Raw genomic sequence first — 18871 nt, 5'->3', positions numbered from 1 at the left:
CATCTTTAACATCAGGAAATGTGGATACAAACAACGCTCATTTTTTCTATTTTTAAGTATATTTTGGGGTGTTTTATGCCTTTATTAGATAGTAAGTTAAGAGAGACAGGAAATGAGGCAGAGAGAGGGGGATTGACATGCAGTAAAAGGCCTAACCCTAACCCTTATTTTGAAGAGAAAATACAAAGACAGAAAGAGAGGTTAGAAAATAGGTTTATTTTAAAATACAGTCAGGATTGTTTTTTTCTTACAGGTGTGCATTAAGCACCGCAGGAGAACTCAAGTTGCAATTTATTGTTTAACAAGATTTGTAATCAAATTCATTAGCTGTTGAACTAAAATATCAAATACTTCCACTGATACTATATACAGAACAAATTCACACACAAAGAATACACAGTGCCATACGGTAAATTATTATTTTAACTGTAAGAATATATACAGAACACTTTTTTTGTCTGTATGTTTGACTGTGATTCCAGGTTTTTTTTGTTTTTTTTAATGTCTCGGATCAGAAACGGTTCAAGTGTCCTGGCGCTGCGCTGGCCGTCGCCCATCTGTCCGCCTGTATGGTGTGTTTCTCAAATCTGAGGCACGAGAGATAAAGGTACATTTTCGAACACGATTAAATATCAAACATGCAGCACATGCAAGATTGAAACGTCTCCTCCAGGAAGCGGTCATGTGAAACGTACCTGTGATGATGTCCTCCAGAGCGCCGTCCTTGCCTTCGCGCACCTGCGGCTTCACCTGCCTCTTCTTCAGCTCTGCTATCAGGTCCATCTGCGGCATCTTGGGCATCATAGGCCCCTAGTGACATTTCAAAATAAAAGCATGTTGGATGTAATCATTCATACAACTCTCTGCCACATCATGCCTTCACACACCAAACCTTAAATCTCTTACCTTCTGTGATCCAGATCCGGCTCTGCTGGGAGATGACGACTCTTTTTCCTCACTCTCGCTCTCCCTTTTCTTTCTCTGCTGAATGTCTTGCTGTGCTGTCTGAGTTCAATCCAGTGGAAAAAGAAAACGTTAACATTCATAGCAACACATATTATTCTGAGATTGATAAATATCAGAAACCAGCTGCACATCCTCACCTTGTAGGCTTTTATGAAACGTCCAAACATCGGGAAAAACATGGACGGCTGCGTGGTTTTGGGGTTCTCTCCGAAATACTCCACCACAGAGCCGTAAGCCTCCTGGGGGAAGATGAGCAAAAGGGAATGTATGTGGGTTAACAGGAGATGAGATGCATTCGCTATGAGCTCACCACCACCGGTGTGAATGTGGTATGAATGAATAATGGTTGCTGTACGCGCTTTGGGTATTGGATAACAATAGAAAAGCGCTATATAAATGTAATCCATTATTATTATTATTATTGAGCTGCACACTAACCTGTGCTGTCTTGCTGTCTTTGATCAAAGCATCCAGCTGCTCGCTGTTTGTTTTGATGAATTCCTTCAACACGGGGCAGTCGTCCTGCACCAGGAACTCCTTCTTGGTCATCTCCATCCCTCGCTCTAATGAGCGGATATCCTGGAGAATGCTGTCAAGGGACACTGGAAAAGAGAGAGGGATGAGTTTAGTTTCCATATAAATCTTGATATAACAAGCTCAATAACTGGACAGCCTGATTGTGTGTGTGTGTGTGTGCATGTACCAAGTCCTGCCTTGTCCACAAAGTGCAGCTCGGTGTGGAAGTTGGTCAAGTCAGAGTATTTTTCCTCGATGATACTGGTGATGTACTGCAGTAGCGTCTGTGAGCGATCGGTGGACTTGGTCTCCAACAGCTGAAAAGTGAAGACAGTGGAAAATATTGTTTTGGTTACATAAGTCCTCATGAATAGAAATAGTAAATCTCTAGAAATAAACGCTACTCACAAGGTCCAGACTCTGCAGCCGGAAACCGTACGCTGCTCCTCTCTTACTGCTGTTCATGTAGTTACCGAAGGCCAGAACAATCTGAACAGAAATGAGATGATTACTGCAAATATCACACATTTTGAAGGCCCGTCATTCGTCGTATTATCTTTCACTTACCTCTAAAATCTTCTTCAGTTTAGTTGAAGACTTGAGGGACATGGACGCAGCAATGATGGAGTTCAGGTTCTGTGGATGAAGTAAAAACAGAAGTCAGTACAGATGTTTTAAATCTCAGTTTCATCCAATTCGAGCTACGGCGCATCTGGCAAACTGACCGGCTGCAGGCGTTTGACGGTGTCCGGGAAGTTTCCCATGAAAGTCAGAGTGTTTATTCTCTGATTTAAACGAGGAATCTTCCCAAAGCGCAACATAAATTGGTCCTCGTTCGTCAGCTCCTCCAGCGGGCGACCGTCCTTCTCGTAGTTAATCAGGAGCTTCTTCTCAAAGTCTGACGGTATGAAGGGCTCAAGCAGCTCCAGGAAGTCGATGGACAAAGCCTTCTGGTCGTACCTGTGCAAAACGGCAGTAATCCATGAGGCGGTGTGTAGTGTAAGGCCATGAACACATAAAAAGGCCGACAATGCAAGAGCACATACGTCTCTATGGCGGTGCAGATGGCGCCAGGGTTCATTCCTCCCTTGCGTAGAGTGATGGCTAGATTCTTGGCCTTGTTGGGGTCGATCAAGGACGTCTTGCTGGGGGCTTTCTGGACCGTCTTCTTCTTAATAGCGGACAGGTCTGTTGGAGTGCCCTGGGCTCTTGTCTTGAACTGTTCCTCAAACATATCCATGTTCAACTCCTGGTGGAGACAGGACAAGAGACAAAGTGAAGTTTTTATGACCATAAACTGAGTTTTCTCTCAGGATATTCCTCACAGAACAAGTAGCAAATAGAGGATGAGATGCGTGTTCTTACCCCGAGGACCTGCTCGTCATCTAACTCGTTGAAGACGGTGCCGGTCACCTGGTTCGGTTTCAAGGCCTGCCAGTTCAACAACGGCATCCTGAACTTGGTCTGAATGGTTTTCTTGCTCTTGAGGCCTGAGGAGGAAGAAAAGGGAAGAGGACTGATTCATCACATGTGATCTTTAAAGATCCCTTCCACCACTCCAACAAACGGGATTCAACACTAAATGGGACAAATGGACAACGTAGAAATCTCACTGCAGAGATGCCACTGGAGACTCTGAATGAAGTTAAAAACATTGTAATACCACAACAAAAGTCATGTATCCCCCTGACACTGCTGTTTTTCTTTTTCGTGTTATTTTTCCTTAAAATTAAAAAAAAAGAAGTAAAAAGAAAAAAAAAAGATCCCTTTCATCACTTTTCACATTCCTCACTCCGACTCCTCACCGTTTGGAGCTCCGGGAGGGGGCGGGGGTCCGGCACCAGGCGGAGGTGGGGGTCCACCACCAGGCGGAGGTGGGGGTCCGGCACCAGGTGGGGGAGGAGGGGGTGGAGGTCCAGCACCAGGTGGGGGCGGGGGAGGCGGAGGCGGTGGACATCCAGCAGAACCTGGGGGGGGAGGAGGTGGAGGAGGAGGAGGGGGAGGCGCCGCAGCTGGAGGAGCAGTCTGTTCTCCACCACATGGAGGGGGGGGAGGTGGAGGTGGAGGAGGAGGAGGGGCAGAACCAGCAGGGCTGGGCTGATCGGCTGAGGTCGGGGTCACGGTCGGGGTCGCGGCCGGGGTCGGGACTTCGACGTACTCGACCACCGTGACCGGCACGACCTGGACGTCCAGACCCCCGGAGGCCGTGCGTCCCAGGCGGATCAGACCCTTGTCCTGCAGCTCCTGGATCTTCTGCTCCAGCTCCGAGGAGGAGGTCTGAGGGGCCGAGGTGCTGAGGCGCTCCCTGTCCCGCTCCCTCTCCCTGTCCAGCTCCCGCTCTCTCTCTCTCTGCTGCAAAGAACTGACCTGGGAACAGGACTCCCGCAGGCTTTCCTTTAAGGTAAAAAGAACAAAACACATATAACACACACATTGTTCCTACACACTTGAAATTTCCAAATTCCATACTTTTTCCAGACCCTAATTTCCAGACTTCTCAGTAAAAAAATTCTAATAATTTGTGACATTTGAGTAAATAGTTGTGCATTATATTAAAAAAATCATGCAATTAATCATTTGTTTTCATTATTCTGAATGTGTATGCCATTATGTAACCAAATAATTTCCAGGAGATTGTAGCTATATAGGTACAATAGCGCATACAAAAATAATTAACCCAGATAACTGCAGATAAGACCAAACCAGGTAAGTATTAAGATAAATATATTTCCATACAATAATTTCCATTTTCCATACTTTTCCAGACCTGGAAATGTATAAAATCAAATTCCATACTTTCCATACTTTCCATACCCTGCACACACTACTTAACTTCATATAACACACAGAGATAATTTTGTCATGTTTACAGTCTTAGCTTAGTGTGTTAATGTGCTGGGGTAGAAAAAAAAGTAGGAAAGTCATCAAAGTTAGAACAATTCCTCCTGAGGGGGACGGGAGTGTGTGCACAAAATTTCACAGCAAACGATCCAGCACTTGTCGAGACATTTCACAAAGTGTTGCTGGAGGAAAACCACCAAAATCATTAGGATTCATCCTCTTGGAACGACACACGTCTCTCAGCATTTGACTTTAATTCATCAAATATCTGTTGGAGCAAGTGACCGAACAGACCGACAGACTGACACTGTCATGCTGCCAACTGGTGAAGATGATGTATTTTCACTTTCATATTAAGATTATTAAAATGAAGTGAAGTGCCTCTCTTTTGACCTCATCACAGCGGACGTCCCACCTTCCCTGGCTGATTAATTGTATCAAACATTGTACGTGTCACTTACTTTGAGCAGCTCTGCCTCCTTGGTCGCCTGCATGAGCTGAGTCTCCAGCTCAGATATCCGCCCTGTCGCCTGGCCCTCAATCTCCTGCAGCCGGGCGCTCAGCTGCAACGCGGAGCACAGACAACAACCACTTTAATGTAATTACGTTTTGTTTTGGCTCATTGAGATTTCTGTGTCTTTGTTTTCCCACTGACCTGTACGTTGTGTTCCTGCAGCTCGTCCACATGCTCCAGCACCCCTCCTCTGTTCTCAGCATCCTCCAGCAGGGCTCCCACATCCAACACGTTGTCCAGGTAGGCCTGGATCTGCACCTGCAGCTTCTCGCTCTCCGTTGCCTTCAGACGCTACACACACACACACACCCAGAGGTAATGGATTATTGGAAATAAATACACTCGAACTCATATGATATTTGTTGCAAGTTATTAAGTAATAATGTAAACTGAAGTTGTTATTCTGTAACTGGGAGCTCCTGTTACTTCCCCTTGTTTTAAGCATTCAGTTTTGCACTGTTTGATTTTTCTATAGACAAAATGTTCATTTAATTAGAAACCAGCATTTAATTTTAAATCAGGGAAGTTATTTTTCAGTACACGGTACAAGTTGTCTTTAATAAAAAGTTTTTTTTTAAAAACAAACTGAGCAAACATGCAACAGCCACATCCTTCTTAATGAGGAAGAGGATGTGCACAAGACCTGACCTGAAGCTGGACACAAGTTACTGAAGACTCATCATATGATGTGCATACAATTTTGAAATATAGAAAGGTGATGAGTCACGACGAAGTTACAGATACTTATCAGTTGTTAGTGGCTTTTTGTTTCTTTAAATTTGCATGTTGATGCATTGAACGAGTTAACAAACAGCTGCTTGTTCCCACGCCCAGCAGTTAGTCAGCAACAGTTAGCATTTATTTATATACTGCAGTGGTGTTTCTGGCCACCTGGTAAAAACGTAAACTCAATATTCACACTCTTTTATCTCCACTTTGGGTCTCCTCCACCACCTCATGAGGGAAATATCTGACTCTTGAGCTGTTAAAGCTCCACCATGTTCACCAGCTGGCATCTAAATGTGTCTGAGTAGGGTCTTGTGGGCAAACTGACTTTAAAAAAAATATATATATAACATATATATATATATATACATACCTCTAGATACTTGTCTAATCCGAGGTGAGTGTACTCGTACTGCAGGTGAACACGGAAGTTCATGTTCTCCACTGAATGGACCACGATGTTTATGAACTGCATGCAGGCCACCTGGAAAAAGACACAATGACAGTTCAAGCTCAAGCACATCTACATCTTAACTAATGTGCAGCTAAAAGAGTTATAGACCTACCATGAAGTCAATGTTGCTGTCATCATTGATGAAGTACTCCATCAGCTTCTCAAAGCGGTTCCTTTCTTTGCTTGCCTAAGAACAAATATGAACTTTTCTGAATGTGCTTTTTTTTTGGGCCACATGGGGGCATCAGCAGGCATAGATGGATATATTACATGTGGTAGCCTAGTCTAGGTAAACAGTTCAGCTTTGACCGTTGTGCATTATCGTTACGAACACAGTGCATGTGAGAGGAGATGATTTTGCCAGTCACAGGATGACTAATGAGAGACGAGATGTCTGATAAAGAGCAGACAGTCACATGAAGCCACATCACATTACTGTGAAATCACTATGAAAAAGTCAAATCACCTCCTTGAAGTTGTCAAAAGCAGAGAGGATGATATCGTGTCCTCCTCTGACCAGACACACGGCAGCCAGCAGCTCCAGCACCAGGGCTTTGGTCCTGATGCAGCAGAGCAGAGCAGAGGTGAGGTGGTAATGATGGACATGTTTGCAGACAAACAGATAACACATGCTCTGTCTCACACACACAGACACTCACCTGGGATTCCTGCTGTTAAGGCTGAGGGTGATCTCGTTCACACAGCGTGGGTGAGTCATCACCAGGTTAAAACCAGACTGAAAGAAAAGGAAGGAAAATAAAGAGCTGCTGCTTCTAGGGAGTTGATGTTGATGTGCTTAAATATGCAGCAAAAGTGTTTGTTTAGTTTGTGCAAGTTAGTGTTTTTCTTTCATCCAGCAGATTATAACACTGCAGAGTGATTACATCAACCCATTGACAAAAAAACAGAACAGATTTCTGCACAGTAAGAACAGCTGAGGATGTAACCGCTCTACCTGGTAGTTCATGATGGCTCGCAGGCACATTATGCACACGTGTACGTCATCTCTCTGGCTGGATGATTGGGACTTCATCCTGTGCATCTTGTGCCCTATAGTGGAGCTTATTCTGTGGAGGGATAACAAGTCAGTGGAAACTTAAACAAAAGTTCATGCGTGTGCAGAGGCCCCTGAAATAATAAGACACACTGCAGAAAACAGCTCTGAGTATATTTAGCTAATTATAGCACATCCACTGTGTCTGTCTGCAAGCTCATGTGTCATGTGGAACGGAAAATAAAGAATGAAGCTCTCAACAGTTGAGTTTGATAACAGTTTGAAGAGGAACTAATGTCTAAGATAAGATAGGACACAATAGTGGGATAGCGCACGCCAATCCAAAGTATTACAGGTGCAGGACTAACAAACAAACAGACTTTTTGAAAAAGGGTTGGGACCAGTTACTTATATGAGCAAGGTGTCTCCTTTGTCCTTTATCCTGACGAAGGTCTATGTGATCGAAATGTTGATCTTACAGCCTACAATAAACATTTGAGGAGCTACAACAGTGTGCAGACTTTTTTTTCAAATAGATAAGATAGGAAACAGTGGTATATACAGTAATTAATAATTGAGATACATTTAATGTCTAGTTATGAGGAATTTGTGGCTTTGAACCGAGATATGCAAAATAAGCAGGTAATCTGAGAGTGACGCTACAGCGTGGCACCATTATACCACTTCTCTCTTACGTGATTCTGTTTTCTGACTCTGTGCAACTGTATGAGCGCCAAGTTCCTCTTTGAGAGGAATCCATGATGTGGTGGAGTGAACTGAACTTTTCATACACACACACACCGTTAAAACAGTCAGTCAGTTGCTTCTCACCTGACGGTCAGTGCACGAGCGGCTCTCGTCATCCCGTGGGAGTGGGAGCTCTTGGTCAGGTCCTCCATCGACCTCTCGGCTGGCTTCGCTTTCTCTGACAGGGTGCCACCATTTTCAACGCTCTCTGAATCAAACCTACAAAAAAATGAATTTTTAACAGACAAAATAATTTATATTTTTTTCATCATACTATAAAAGCACCATCAGATCCTGAGGTTGCGTTCACACCCTGCTGCTATACTCACGAGGCGTCACTTTGTGCGTGGGACAGGTATTCCACCAGGACGTCCAAACCATTATTTTGCTCATTGAGGAACTCTTGGGCCCATCTGCAAAAATAAAGCAATAAAACCAGAGACATGAAACATTGATAGAGGAATATTTATTTCATATTTATTTATTCATCAGATATCACAGGCTCTGTGATGAGATTGGACTGTAATGTTGAATTCATAATCAATAAAACTACTGTGACCAGCAGCTTAGCCTATATCAGAAAACCTTTGATCGTCATTGCTGTGTAGATGCTTTCACTGGGCCAGTGCTACTGTTGCAAATATGCTTCAGTCCTTTAAAGCCCAGGGAACTTAAACTGACCACTTATCATAATAATAACGATTGAAAACTTAATTCCAGCACTTATCGTGACGATGCCCTGTGGAGTTATGAAACGCACATGCAATAGACATCTTTGAGTAATGATTAAAAAATGATGAAAATATGAGAAAGATATGGAATATAAAAAAAAACTGTAAAGGATAAACCAAAATAATACATAAATAAATGATCAAACATCAAGTGGGATGCATCCAAACTCAAAAACTCACCCAATGTGATTTGTGCGAAGTGATATCTCCAGATCTTTAAGCACCTGAGTTGCATCTTGGATCCTTTTCTTCTGTTGAGGGGGAAGAAGACGTGAGAGAGTCAAGACACAGTCAGTTGTGCAGCAAGGAAAATGACAATGTGTAAAATATATTACGAAGAAGAGATGTTTTGCTTCACACTGACCCTGCGAGTCACCCCTCCCAGGTCCTGGTAGAAGCTCTTGATCTTTGTCAGGTACGTGGAGGGGGGGCTCTTCACCTGGAAACGCTCCTGTAGGAAACATTCAGAGTCAAACTGAAGCTTTTGATCGTAGATTTTTTATCAATAGCCTGACAACTATATGCAGACCGGAGGCACCTGAACTCAGCAGCATCTGACGTTCATATTGTGTTTGTGTGTGTGTGTAAATAGAACACACACACACAAACCGCTCACTGTTGCCATGCCAACACCTCTATCACACTCACCACCACAGACTGTGCTGCAAAGGTTTTCTCAGTGCACCCTGCTCCCTCTGTACCGCATATCCACTCTTTCTCTGTTTGATGACGTTTGATGAGGTGAAATTGGTTAAAAAAATAAATAAATAAATAAATAAAATACAAAAAGCTCTCACCTGATCACAGACTAACTCCCACTTCTTATCGTTGTCGTATTGACTCAACAGCTTCAGTTTATCTGGAGGCAAGTTCATGTAGCTCTGAAATAAGAAACAAGACAAATGTTCACACTCAAAGAATCTGAAGTGATGACAGTAAATGACTCAGAAAGAAACCATACATTTCATGTCTGTCACACTACAGCCCGTTTCCACATTTCCACTTTTGCTCAGCCCGCTATCATTAGGTAGGCTATATCTTTATCTGGTAGCTATTTTTTGTCATTTTTCCTGCTTATGTAACAACGTTAACATTTTTAAAACCACAGATGTACTTTCAAAAGTAAAACAGAAGGGTGTTCACTACCTGCCGGAAGTGCGCATGACTCAGTGTTTACATGTCTGTATTGATGGTTGTCAGTGGGTACCGGTACCATACCGGTAAGTTGTTGTGGTTATATTACGTAACCATAGCAAACTAATTATTGAACTAAACTTGAGGTTAAATTTGACTGTATATTGCAACCTAAGCACCACAGACCATTTTTAATTAATTTTACGTTTTGATTTTTTTTTTGTATTGTTATTAATATTAATGACATAAAATTTTAAATATTGAAGAATAAAATACAGTTTTGTCTGGTCCCCTCAATTGTATGGAGACTTGAGATGAAGCTTCTCCCCACCCACTGTCACAACCTTTTCGTGCAGATTAAGGAGTTGACATTACTGTTAAAGTTTCAATATGAGTTTCCACCATCAACCTACAGTTACATGTAAGAGTCCAGACCTTCAGGTAATTTCCCCCTATTCAGATGGATTAATGGACCCAAATTAAGTTAACATTGTTGATTCTGAACCAAATGAGTTAGTTTGTGTGTAACTGCTTTATCCTGGGTGTTGTCCTTTGGGCTGCTATTGTGCACATTCAGCATTTGAAGTTTTCTATTTCACACCTTTTTTTAAAAAGAGAGACACAGAGAGAGAGAGAGAGAGAGAGAAGTAGAAACGGAAATGGCCCCATTGCTTTGCTGCTAGAGCCTCTGCCCTGGGTGAGGTAAGGGTGGGGTCTCAGTGTGGGTTTCAGCACTTGGTTGATGAACTGCATGGCCTTATTTTGTGTACATGTTCAGTATTAATTTACGTGAGCGTGACAGAAAGCGCTCCTTCAGTAGCAGAACAATTTGGAGAAGAAGAGGAAAGTGCACAACGACTCATTTCCTCTCAGAGTTGATCAACACACACACTCTAACACTTAAGAAAAGTACAGAATGACATCTGTCTTGGATTGGAAGTATTTTGCCTGAAAGAGGAAGTGAGGTCATGGTGTCAGCTAATGCCATGCCACCTTTGCTCTTGTGAGTACTGCTTGTGCCCTTAAGCATGGTGACATTTACATTTTCAAATGACTTTTTGTCATCTTCTTCAACATTATGAAAGTGTTTGTCTCTCGTTGTCTCTCACTGTTTTGTGTGGGTGGTTACGTTTAATATGCCTTTTGTTGTTGTGTGTTTATGTGAACGTGTCCTTCACTTGTACCTTAAATCAAGTCAACTGGTTCAGCTCATTCTGTTCACCCAGAGACAGAAAAGACTTTGCCCCTCTGATAATCCATGATGTAATACTTTCATACAGCATCATAAAAAATGAAAGGCAATTATTTTCCTTTCTTTTTTGCTTTTTTTTTTTTTACCAGGGGAGCAGAGAGCAACGTTGTAACTATGAGGAAATGGAGCCAGTGTAGGTGTAAAAGCTGAGGAGGTTGACAGTGGAGTCAGACTGTGTGTTGATGTCATAGGTTACACAGGGTCAGGATGACATCACATTTATGGTCTTTATTGCATTTAATTAACTCACTTCTGGGGCTTTTTTTGCTCAATAACACAACACATAAAAACAGATCTTTAAATTAAGCTAAATTATTCTATTAATAAATTATTTACTATTGTTGTTACTGTTTCTTCCAGTTCAGATACAGTACATAACAAAAACATATTGAGCAATGAGCATAAGAGCAAGTCCTTGATGCTAAACAGCCTCTTTTAATGCCTTTGAATATGATGCCCCTGAATGTTCACAGTCTTCATTGTGAAGCCTTATGTTTTCCAACTTGTTGTAAGACTGTTGTAAGAGTGGTGAAACAGTTGCTTTCCGGTCTTATGGTCTCTCTCATGTAAATGTGTTGCTCAACTTCCCCTTGAGGCCTGCTGCCTGTGCGTTCACTAATCACCATGTTCCTACTTTGACATTTTCCAATCGCACAGCGAGGGCAAGAAGTGCTGTGATGAATCTGATAACACATTGATGATAAAAAAAAAATCTTGTGGGTTGTGATATTCCTACTCTTAGAGGAGCTTATGATAAAATGCAAGGTCAAATGAAACTTTGCCTGTAGTCCACCGAAGGCCAATGTTTATAAACCTGTACATTTGGCTCTTTGTACACGCTACACTCTAGATTAAGATCTTCTAAGACTGACAGGAAAAAGCAGACTCCACATTTAGAGTGTGAATTAGTTCCTGGCAGAAGAAGTAAGTCATAAATGTTCAAAAGAGGACTCAGAACATTTGATATTTATAACAATTTAAAAATACAGATGTTGAATTATTCCTGTCCCTCCTGCAACAATCTCCACCAAGTGCACTATCTCTGTGTTTTCATGTGCGCCTTATTGTCTGTGTCTGTGCAGCTATAGCCACTCACCAGCACCACGTTGAAGCGCTCCTCCAGCTCCTCCTCTGGGGGCATGGGCAGTTTGGGGGGAGCCGGCTGCTTCTTCTGCAAAGTTGGTGCGGGGTCACTCATTCCTGGAGTTGCCCCGACCGAGTTCCTGGCCTCTCTCTGGCCCTCAGCCGGTTGCTGCTCCAAACCCCCTGCAGCCGCATTCCCCATCACTAATCTCCACAAGTAATCCAGGGGGAAAGCTTTTGCACAAACTCCTGAGAAATCAGTGTATTCCAAAACAGAGTGACAGAAAAAAAGACGGTCACTCTGAAATGGCAAGAACAAACAAGCCTAAAGCAAACCAAGTCTTTGGGTCTTCAGTGAGAGGAACATCAAGCTGCTGGCTCACTGTCGCCGCGTTGGCCCCGGGGACATGTTGGGTGATGAAAGACGGTAGTTTGTCCTCATGTCTGTCCTCGCATCCACCTGCCACTTTCTGTTTACAAATGCCGTTGAGAATAAGATTTTTTTTTTTTTGAGCCTGTGAGGGCTCAAGGAAAGGCCCCACCTATACCTCAAGACACGTTTCTCTGTAGTTGTTGACCGAAAACTGCTCTGCTCTGCTGAGGTTAGTACATGGCTGCGTTGCTGAGAGGAAGGAGAGGGAGGTGACACACACACCATGTAACACACAGACAGAAACCACAAAAGCACAAAAGCAGAAGAGTTACTTCCTGTGCATGACAGCAACAGAACCTGGGGTGGAGGACAGGGGGTGGAAGATAAACATGGTAACTGTTATAGGCTACAGCATGCATGCAGTAGGTGGATGATGAGTGAGATAAGTGAGATATTTAAAACATAAAATAAAAATAAAAAAAAACTGCAGAAGGACTCCAGGGTTGAGGAAAACCACTAACCAAAACACTAACCAAGCAAGTGCAGATGTGGAATGAAGTGCAAGAAACTTTCTCCTGCTTCACCATGAGTCCACATGCGCTGCACTGGAGCCATTCATCCTCTTGAAGGCAGCTTAGGGCCTGGCCTGGGGCTGCATTTGTTTTGGTCATTTCCCTTAAAGTGAGGCCAGATTGTTTGTGGCAGACAGGTAGAAGAGTGGCTGCTGCTGCTGTGTGACAACAAGGCTGTGCAACAACGCCCCTCTGTGGTAGAATCCAGTACTGCATGTTTGGACTCTTTTTCCAGCTGCTGCTTCTGCTTTTTCTGATTTTGCTTTATAGTGGTTGTCAAGTTACAGCTTTTAGGTGATTTACCACCACACATGCAGGGTTGTTGTAGTTGTGGCCTCCATATAACGTTTGTTATGCGTTAAATGACTGGACATTGACCCTCAAACAAATATTGGTTAGATATTTAACGCAATAAAGATGAACTTTGGGCATCTGTTGTTCAGCATGAAGTCTTCATGTTGTTGATGATGATATGTGAATTAGTTTTCTGGAGTTAAAATAATAATGGTTGTGAATAGCAATTATTAATTAAAAGTGATAAAAGCTTTTAGAGTTGATAGCTACTGTTGAGCCTGTGAGAAATCAATTTTATTTAGCCGATATTTTGATATTTTCAGGTGTGAAAGACAACAGAGCAAATTCCACAGTTACTGAAGTACTTATTTAAGTAGCCTACAACTCTGAGCCTACTATTTTACTTGAATATTTTCCCTTTCATGTTTCTTAATTCTTTTTGACTGGGACCCTTATGTTGGGAACTCCTAATTACCTAACTGCATATTAAAATTATTAAAATTAGGTTATCCCCTCATTTTAACAGCTCACTTGTAAGAAGCTTATCTCAATCAAGATAGTTTTTAACATTTCTGATTACCACTTCAATTTGACATCCTTTAAATTTACTTATGGAGCTTTTAACTTGTTGAAATCTTATTGAGTAAATCAAAAGTCGATTAATTGAGAAACAAAACAGAGTAACTGATTTAATTTAGTAATTAATAAGGTAACTACCTGTTAGTTTCGGTCTTAGTTCAATGCTGAACGTTTGCAAGGAGCTCAGTTTGCCGGAAGTTTTTTGAAGAGTACTACAGCTGCATTTTACGGGATGCACGTGAACGCATCACGGCTGTGTAGTTAAATTGCTTCTTGCAAAATGACGGACCCGTCAGCGTCTCCAGAAAACCACTGGAAAGTAAGTTAACTCATGATTAACTAGCCTCGACTTGTAGTCTAACTCACTCATACGTCTGTTTCCCGACAGCAGCGACGAGTGGCAAACGATGTTTTGTCGGAAAATGTACGTTTTGCTCACGTTTTATGGAGGAAACACGGGGCTTTGTTAGCAGCGCGGCTAACGTTAGCATGCTCGCTCCAAAGCGGTAGTTGTCAGCAGCTAGTTAAGTAAACAAAGCGTCATGAAGGGGTAACTCATGTTCACCGGGGACGATTCATTTTTTAATAGGAAACACAACTACAAACTGCACTCACGGACGAAATAATACATTTAAATTTTGTCTTACGTTTTTTTTTCCCCAAGTGTGGATTAATTGAAGAGTCGTATTGCAATTATGCACAGACACAGTCGTTATTTAGCTTATAAAGTCAGTGTTTGTACCTGAACTAAATTCAACTTGTGGGAAACATTAATGTAGGTTCATTATATTGTGAATGTGTGATTAGGATAGGATTTGTGAAGTTGTCATGCTTGAACGTATCTACTACAGCTGAGCTTTGCATAACATAACACGGCGAATAATCCGTATCTCTCTGTTTTATCTGGTTATAACGCAGCAGTAAATATGGTTAAGCGACTGTCTGTGGCATATGATTAAAAGTGATCATTACAGCTGTCTTAAAACATACAGGTTTGATTCAGCAGTCCTACAGTCACTGTTGCTCTAGTGTAGTTGGAAAGAGAGAAACCTTTGGTCCTTGTCAAACACTGCCAACATATAGCAACAATGGGTTTTGTTGAAGCTTATGGCAATAAATGAATAAATAAAATAGAAACTGTAAAAAACCGGACCTAACACTGGAAGCCATAAATCAGACTAACTATTGTGCAGGTTGTGATTGAGGTAGTAATTTGGTCCCCTTTGTAAAACAGGACAAATCAGGGCAGTACTCAGTGGGGGTTTTAGGGCATTTATCCAGGCAGGTAGTTATTGGTCTATTGTCAATGCATTTAGGGCAGAACAATTTTTTGTCCTTGTTATTTTAGCTTCTCAGTCTCTATTTTCTCCTTTTTCCATCCTCTGTTGTCTGGTGATGGCACGGCAGACAGACGGTGCTTTCAGCGACAGTGGCTTCGACCATAGTAAGTACTAAGTCAGTTCATATCCCGTTGTTTGATATTTAGCCTTTGTGATGGTGGCCTTGTGTTTCTGCGATTCTGGTCTCACTGTGAAATATGTTTCATGTTTCTCCTTCTCTCTCTGTAGGTTTCTTTGCTGAAACTAGCAGAAAGGGAACCGTTGTGTCCAGGGCCAACAGCATCGGCTCGACAAGTGCCTCTTCAGTACCAAACACAGGTATTGTGGTTGTGATGAATTCAATCTGACATTTTTGATTATGTCAACAGAGAGGATTTAGATAGGGATGCTTGACTGCAAAAAGCAAGCAGACTGATTTCTGTGAAATCCACATACTTGCTGTTTTAATCCTGTTACACATTTTAAATTTGATTCCTAAAAAATAATTAACAACAGCTAATTTGTATATTATTTTTATTTAAAGTAAAGGTCATTGTAAAATGGGACACAGATAGGATAGAGCACATAATTTACAGGATATATAACATATAATGAAGGCAGAGAACTTTAAAAAAAAAAATCAATGTTGTCGATACATATTTTGATAAGGCTGCTTCAAAGTGCATTACAGAAATCAATTACTTGACTGAAACAGGAAACATCGTCTTTTCATTTACTCCACTGAGATGGCTCAATCTTTGCACGTTGAGTCTCATTCTACAAACACTTTTGAATTCATTATGTCTTTTTGAGATTAAAAAGCCCACAGCCAGAAAAGAATAATCTTGCTTCAGTTTTTGGACCAACTTTTAAATGAGTAAAAAAAAAAAAAGTATAACAGTTACATACCTTACTTTGTTTTTAATACATATCATAATTTTTTTGTTCATGAATAGATGACGAAGACAGTGACTACAGACGTGAGACGTCATATAAAGATGAGTATAAAGATCGACGGAGACAAGCACACACGCAGGCTGAGCAGAAGCGAAGGGATGCGATCAAGGTGAGGCTGCAGCAGTGTGTCTCTGTGACCCACCTCAGATGGACCACATTTATTTCTTAACGACTTTTCTTATTTCTAACTCCAGAAAGGCTACGATGACCTCCAGACTATAGTGCCAACCTGTCAGCAGCAGTCTGAATTCGCAGTGGGAGCACAGAAGATCAGCAAGGCTACTATTCTGCAGAAAAGTAAGACAAGATGTTGAATTAAAGGATTAACAGCGATTAGTCAGTCCTGAAACTGATGCAACTACTTGGAAAAGTACTTGATACTTAATTTGACAATTCACAGAAAGTCAGTAAACATCAGTTGCTGTCCACCTTTTCATATTTGTCATTATTATCCAGTAGTTTTCCAACATGCTACATAAACCCGAGTGACGTGTCATAGATCTGCATGTCTGCTTATATTTAGCCATCAGTTTCACAAACTCACATTGCACAAGGCAAATATTTCACAGCACAGAGATCTCTCCACTTTCTCTCTTTAAAAGAGGAAAAAGCAGAAATGGCAAGATTTTGGAGGGACAACACCCTCAGGCTGATAGAAAGTTGTCAAAAAGCACTTTGGTCTGTGCGAATGTAGAAATCCCTGACTGATGCAGTTTTGCATTTTCTTTTTTTCAGCAATTGACTACATCCATTTTCTTCATAAAGAAAAGAAGAAGCAAGAGGAGGAAGTGTCTGTGCTAAGAAAAGAAGTGATGGCATTGAAGATCATGAAAACGTGAGAAATTGTCTCGCAATGCTGTAAAGATTTTTTCTTTTTTGCCTCATTTGCATACCAAAGTCCTGAATGTTCTGCACTCGGAGATGGATGAAAAGATGGAAATGCTGATCTTGGACAGAAAGAAAAACTGAGTAAAAAAATGCTTCGATAGCAGCTCTTACACAACATCAACTAAACTTACTATCAGATCTAAAAAAAAAGAACTACAGGTTTTAAATGCTGCAGCAGGACTTTTATTACATTACACTCACTGTGAATGCAAATTGTCTGAATCCTCTTCATACTCTGGCTGTAGATGAAGTTGTGTGAATGTCTTTTTTTTTCTTTTCTTTTTTAATAGGAACTATGAGCACATAGTGAAGGCCCACCAGGACAACCCACAGCAGGGAGATCAGGTTTCTGACCAGGTCAAGTTCAACATCTTTCAGAGCATCATGGACTCGCTGTTCCAGTCCTTCAGCAACTCTGTGTCGGTGAACAGCTTCCAGGAACTGTCCGCCTGTGTTTTTAGCTGGATTGAGGAGCACTGCAAACCACAGGTACGGAGTCACGTTATTGTAACGGCAGGCAGCAGATCGGACATGATCATAAACATATCTTTGTAAAAGTGGAGATAATTACACTGCTTCTCTTCTTCCCCAGACGCTGAGGGAGTTTGTCGTCGGAGTGCTGCGGCAGCTCAGCGGTCAGCTTTATTGATCGAGCAAAAACCTCTGAACTGAACTCTTGCTCTAGCCTCTCAGGGAGGAGAGACAACTTTTTTTTTTATCAGCCTCAGGCCAAAATCACAGTATTTACACTCAACTTCAGCTCATCCGTGACTCCCTGGCTGCAATTGGATTACCTCAACCCCTGGGTATGGGCAGAGATGATAAATTGCATCGGATTGAGCGTTTTTTCTGTCGAAGGGAGATCGTTTTCTGATCTCTCTCTGATTACAAGTGTACATACATGGAAACCTGGGTATATTTCTGCCTCTGCTGACTGTTCATGTCTCACTCTATTATTTCTCTGCTAAAGAAACACAGGGAAACACAACACTTCAGAATCCATGGATGACAATAGTTTGCAAAAATGAATGTGTAAATGAAATGCATCAGGCAGGGAGCCTCATCCCAGACGATGATGATGACTTGAGTAAATTAATGGTGTTGCTTCTGTAATGTTTTAATTCAAGTGGAAATGAGAGAGAGAAGGGGGATGGAAAACTCGTGAGCCTGCACCTTCACACTCTGTCACATTGAGCAAGGGCTCCGCTCAGCTGCAACGCACACACACACACAGTTGTGTGAGTCAGCCGCACCACTCCTGACCTGAACCATAGCAGACGATAGAAAATGCTGCACTCCTCTTCTACAGCAGGGTGTCTGTCACTTCTCCTAACTGCACTATCAGGAAGACGCTCTGGGCTGCGTTTCATCACAAACCGAGGTGTTGATTAAAAGATGCTGAAATCTCATGGGTGACAGGTGCAATGTAATAAGCATATGAATCTTTATGTACAGTATGTTGGCTAAAGTGAGCAACGCCCCCACATTGTGAAGATTGTCTTTATATACGACGACGGACATTTATTCAGTTGCAGTAATACATGTCGTGTGTGTGTATTTGGAAGATGAATGTTATAATATAAAGAGTTGATTGTGATGAATTTGTCAAATTTCAGTTTTGTTCTCGAGTCAAAATCTGAAGAGTTGGAACATAAGTTGGTTTAATGCCATGATGAGCATGGTGGGAAATGCTGTTTGCTTTGTTTTAATCAGAGGCTTCTGTGATCAGTAATGGGTTAGAAATGGTCTGGTAATCTGAATCACTGTGAATTTATGAACTGTACACAGTCACAGGTCTTCACCCAGTTTACACCACTTTATTACATTGTTGCCCTAAACACAAAGGAATGGGTTAGTCTTGTTGATTAAAGTGTTTTCTTTTGACAGTTATAAAGCCAATACACTCAATGTAATCCAATACGCAGCTCCTG

At 41.8% G+C, this 18871-nt stretch overlaps 2 protein-coding genes across 4 annotated transcripts; one reads left to right on the top strand and one right to left on the bottom strand.

Moving 5' to 3' along the window:
• Positions 1 to 196: 196 nt before the first annotated feature.
• On the bottom strand, positions 197 to 12549 carry fmnl1a (formin-like 1a). 2 transcript variants are annotated; one of them, XM_085783920.1, is made up of 25 exons: positions 11972 to 12549; positions 9287 to 9370; positions 8848 to 8940; positions 8670 to 8737; positions 8088 to 8171; positions 7843 to 7977; positions 6973 to 7084; positions 6677 to 6753; positions 6484 to 6577; positions 6130 to 6204; positions 5937 to 6047; positions 4979 to 5128; positions 4785 to 4886; positions 3288 to 3876; positions 2848 to 2972; positions 2529 to 2731; positions 2208 to 2442; positions 2050 to 2118; positions 1891 to 1971; positions 1670 to 1799; positions 1405 to 1568; positions 1104 to 1205; positions 907 to 1005; positions 696 to 810; positions 197 to 587 (listed from the first exon to the last, which is right to left on the bottom strand). In XM_085783920.1, exons 1-25 carry the CDS (start codon positions 12158 to 12160, stop codon positions 523 to 525), a joined length of 3351 nt encoding a protein of 1116 aa, XP_085640046.1. In that variant the 5' UTR covers positions 12161 to 12549; the 3' UTR covers positions 197 to 522. The 2 variants fall into 2 exon arrangements, with proteins under 2 accessions (XP_085640046.1, XP_085640047.1); XM_085783921.1 differs by having other exon boundaries at positions 8670 to 8740; positions 8854 to 8940.
• Positions 12550 to 14027: 1478 nt separating this feature from the next.
• Positions 14028 to 18162, top strand: mlx (MAX dimerization protein MLX). Of its 2 annotated transcripts, none has more exons than XM_085783911.1 (8): positions 14028 to 14095; positions 15184 to 15220; positions 15345 to 15434; positions 16052 to 16161; positions 16247 to 16349; positions 16788 to 16887; positions 17231 to 17429; positions 17533 to 18162. In XM_085783911.1, exons 1-8 carry the CDS (start codon positions 14057 to 14059, stop codon positions 17587 to 17589), a joined length of 735 nt encoding a protein of 244 aa, XP_085640037.1. In that variant the 5' UTR covers positions 14028 to 14056; the 3' UTR covers positions 17590 to 18162. The 2 variants fall into 2 exon arrangements, with proteins under 2 accessions (XP_085640037.1, XP_085640038.1); XM_085783912.1 differs by having other exon boundaries at positions 15125 to 15220; positions 17533 to 17865.
• The last annotated feature ends 709 nt before the right edge of the window (positions 18163 to 18871 follow it).

Source organism: Trachurus japonicus, chromosome 8, assembly GCF_045865225.1.
Source record: "Trachurus japonicus isolate A0001 chromosome 8, Traja_1.0".
Lineage (NCBI taxonomy): Eukaryota > Metazoa > Chordata > Actinopteri > Carangiformes > Carangidae > Trachurus > Trachurus japonicus.
Note: the sequence above shows the minus strand (reverse complement) of the source record. Positions and strands in the feature narration are given on the sequence as shown.

What these genes read in the sequence shown, in the direction of transcription:
- fmnl1a (XM_085783920.1), bottom strand. Translation starts at nt 12,160, where the DNA reads ATGGGGAATGCGGCTGCAGGGGGTTTGGAGCAGCAACCGGCTGAGGGC. An exon ending in TGCAGGAACACAACGTACAG is followed by an intron (nt 4,887 to 4,978) that starts GTCAGTGGGAAA and finishes TCCGCGTTGCAG; the next exon opens with CTGAGCGCCCGGCTGCAGGA. An exon ending in ATGACGAGCAGGTCCTCGGG is followed by an intron (nt 2,732 to 2,847) that starts GTAAGAACACGC and finishes TGTCTCCACCAG; the next exon opens with GAGTTGAACATGGATATGTT.
- mlx (XM_085783911.1), top strand. Translation starts at nt 14,057, where the DNA reads ATGACGGACCCGTCAGCGTCTCCAGAAAACCACTGGAAA. An exon ending in CTCCAGAAAACCACTGGAAA is followed by an intron (nt 14,096 to 15,183) that starts GTAAGTTAACTC and finishes ATGGCACGGCAG; the next exon opens with ACAGACGGTGCTTTCAGCGA. An exon ending in AGCGAAGGGATGCGATCAAG is followed by an intron (nt 16,162 to 16,246) that starts GTGAGGCTGCAG and finishes TTCTAACTCCAG; the next exon opens with AAAGGCTACGATGACCTCCA.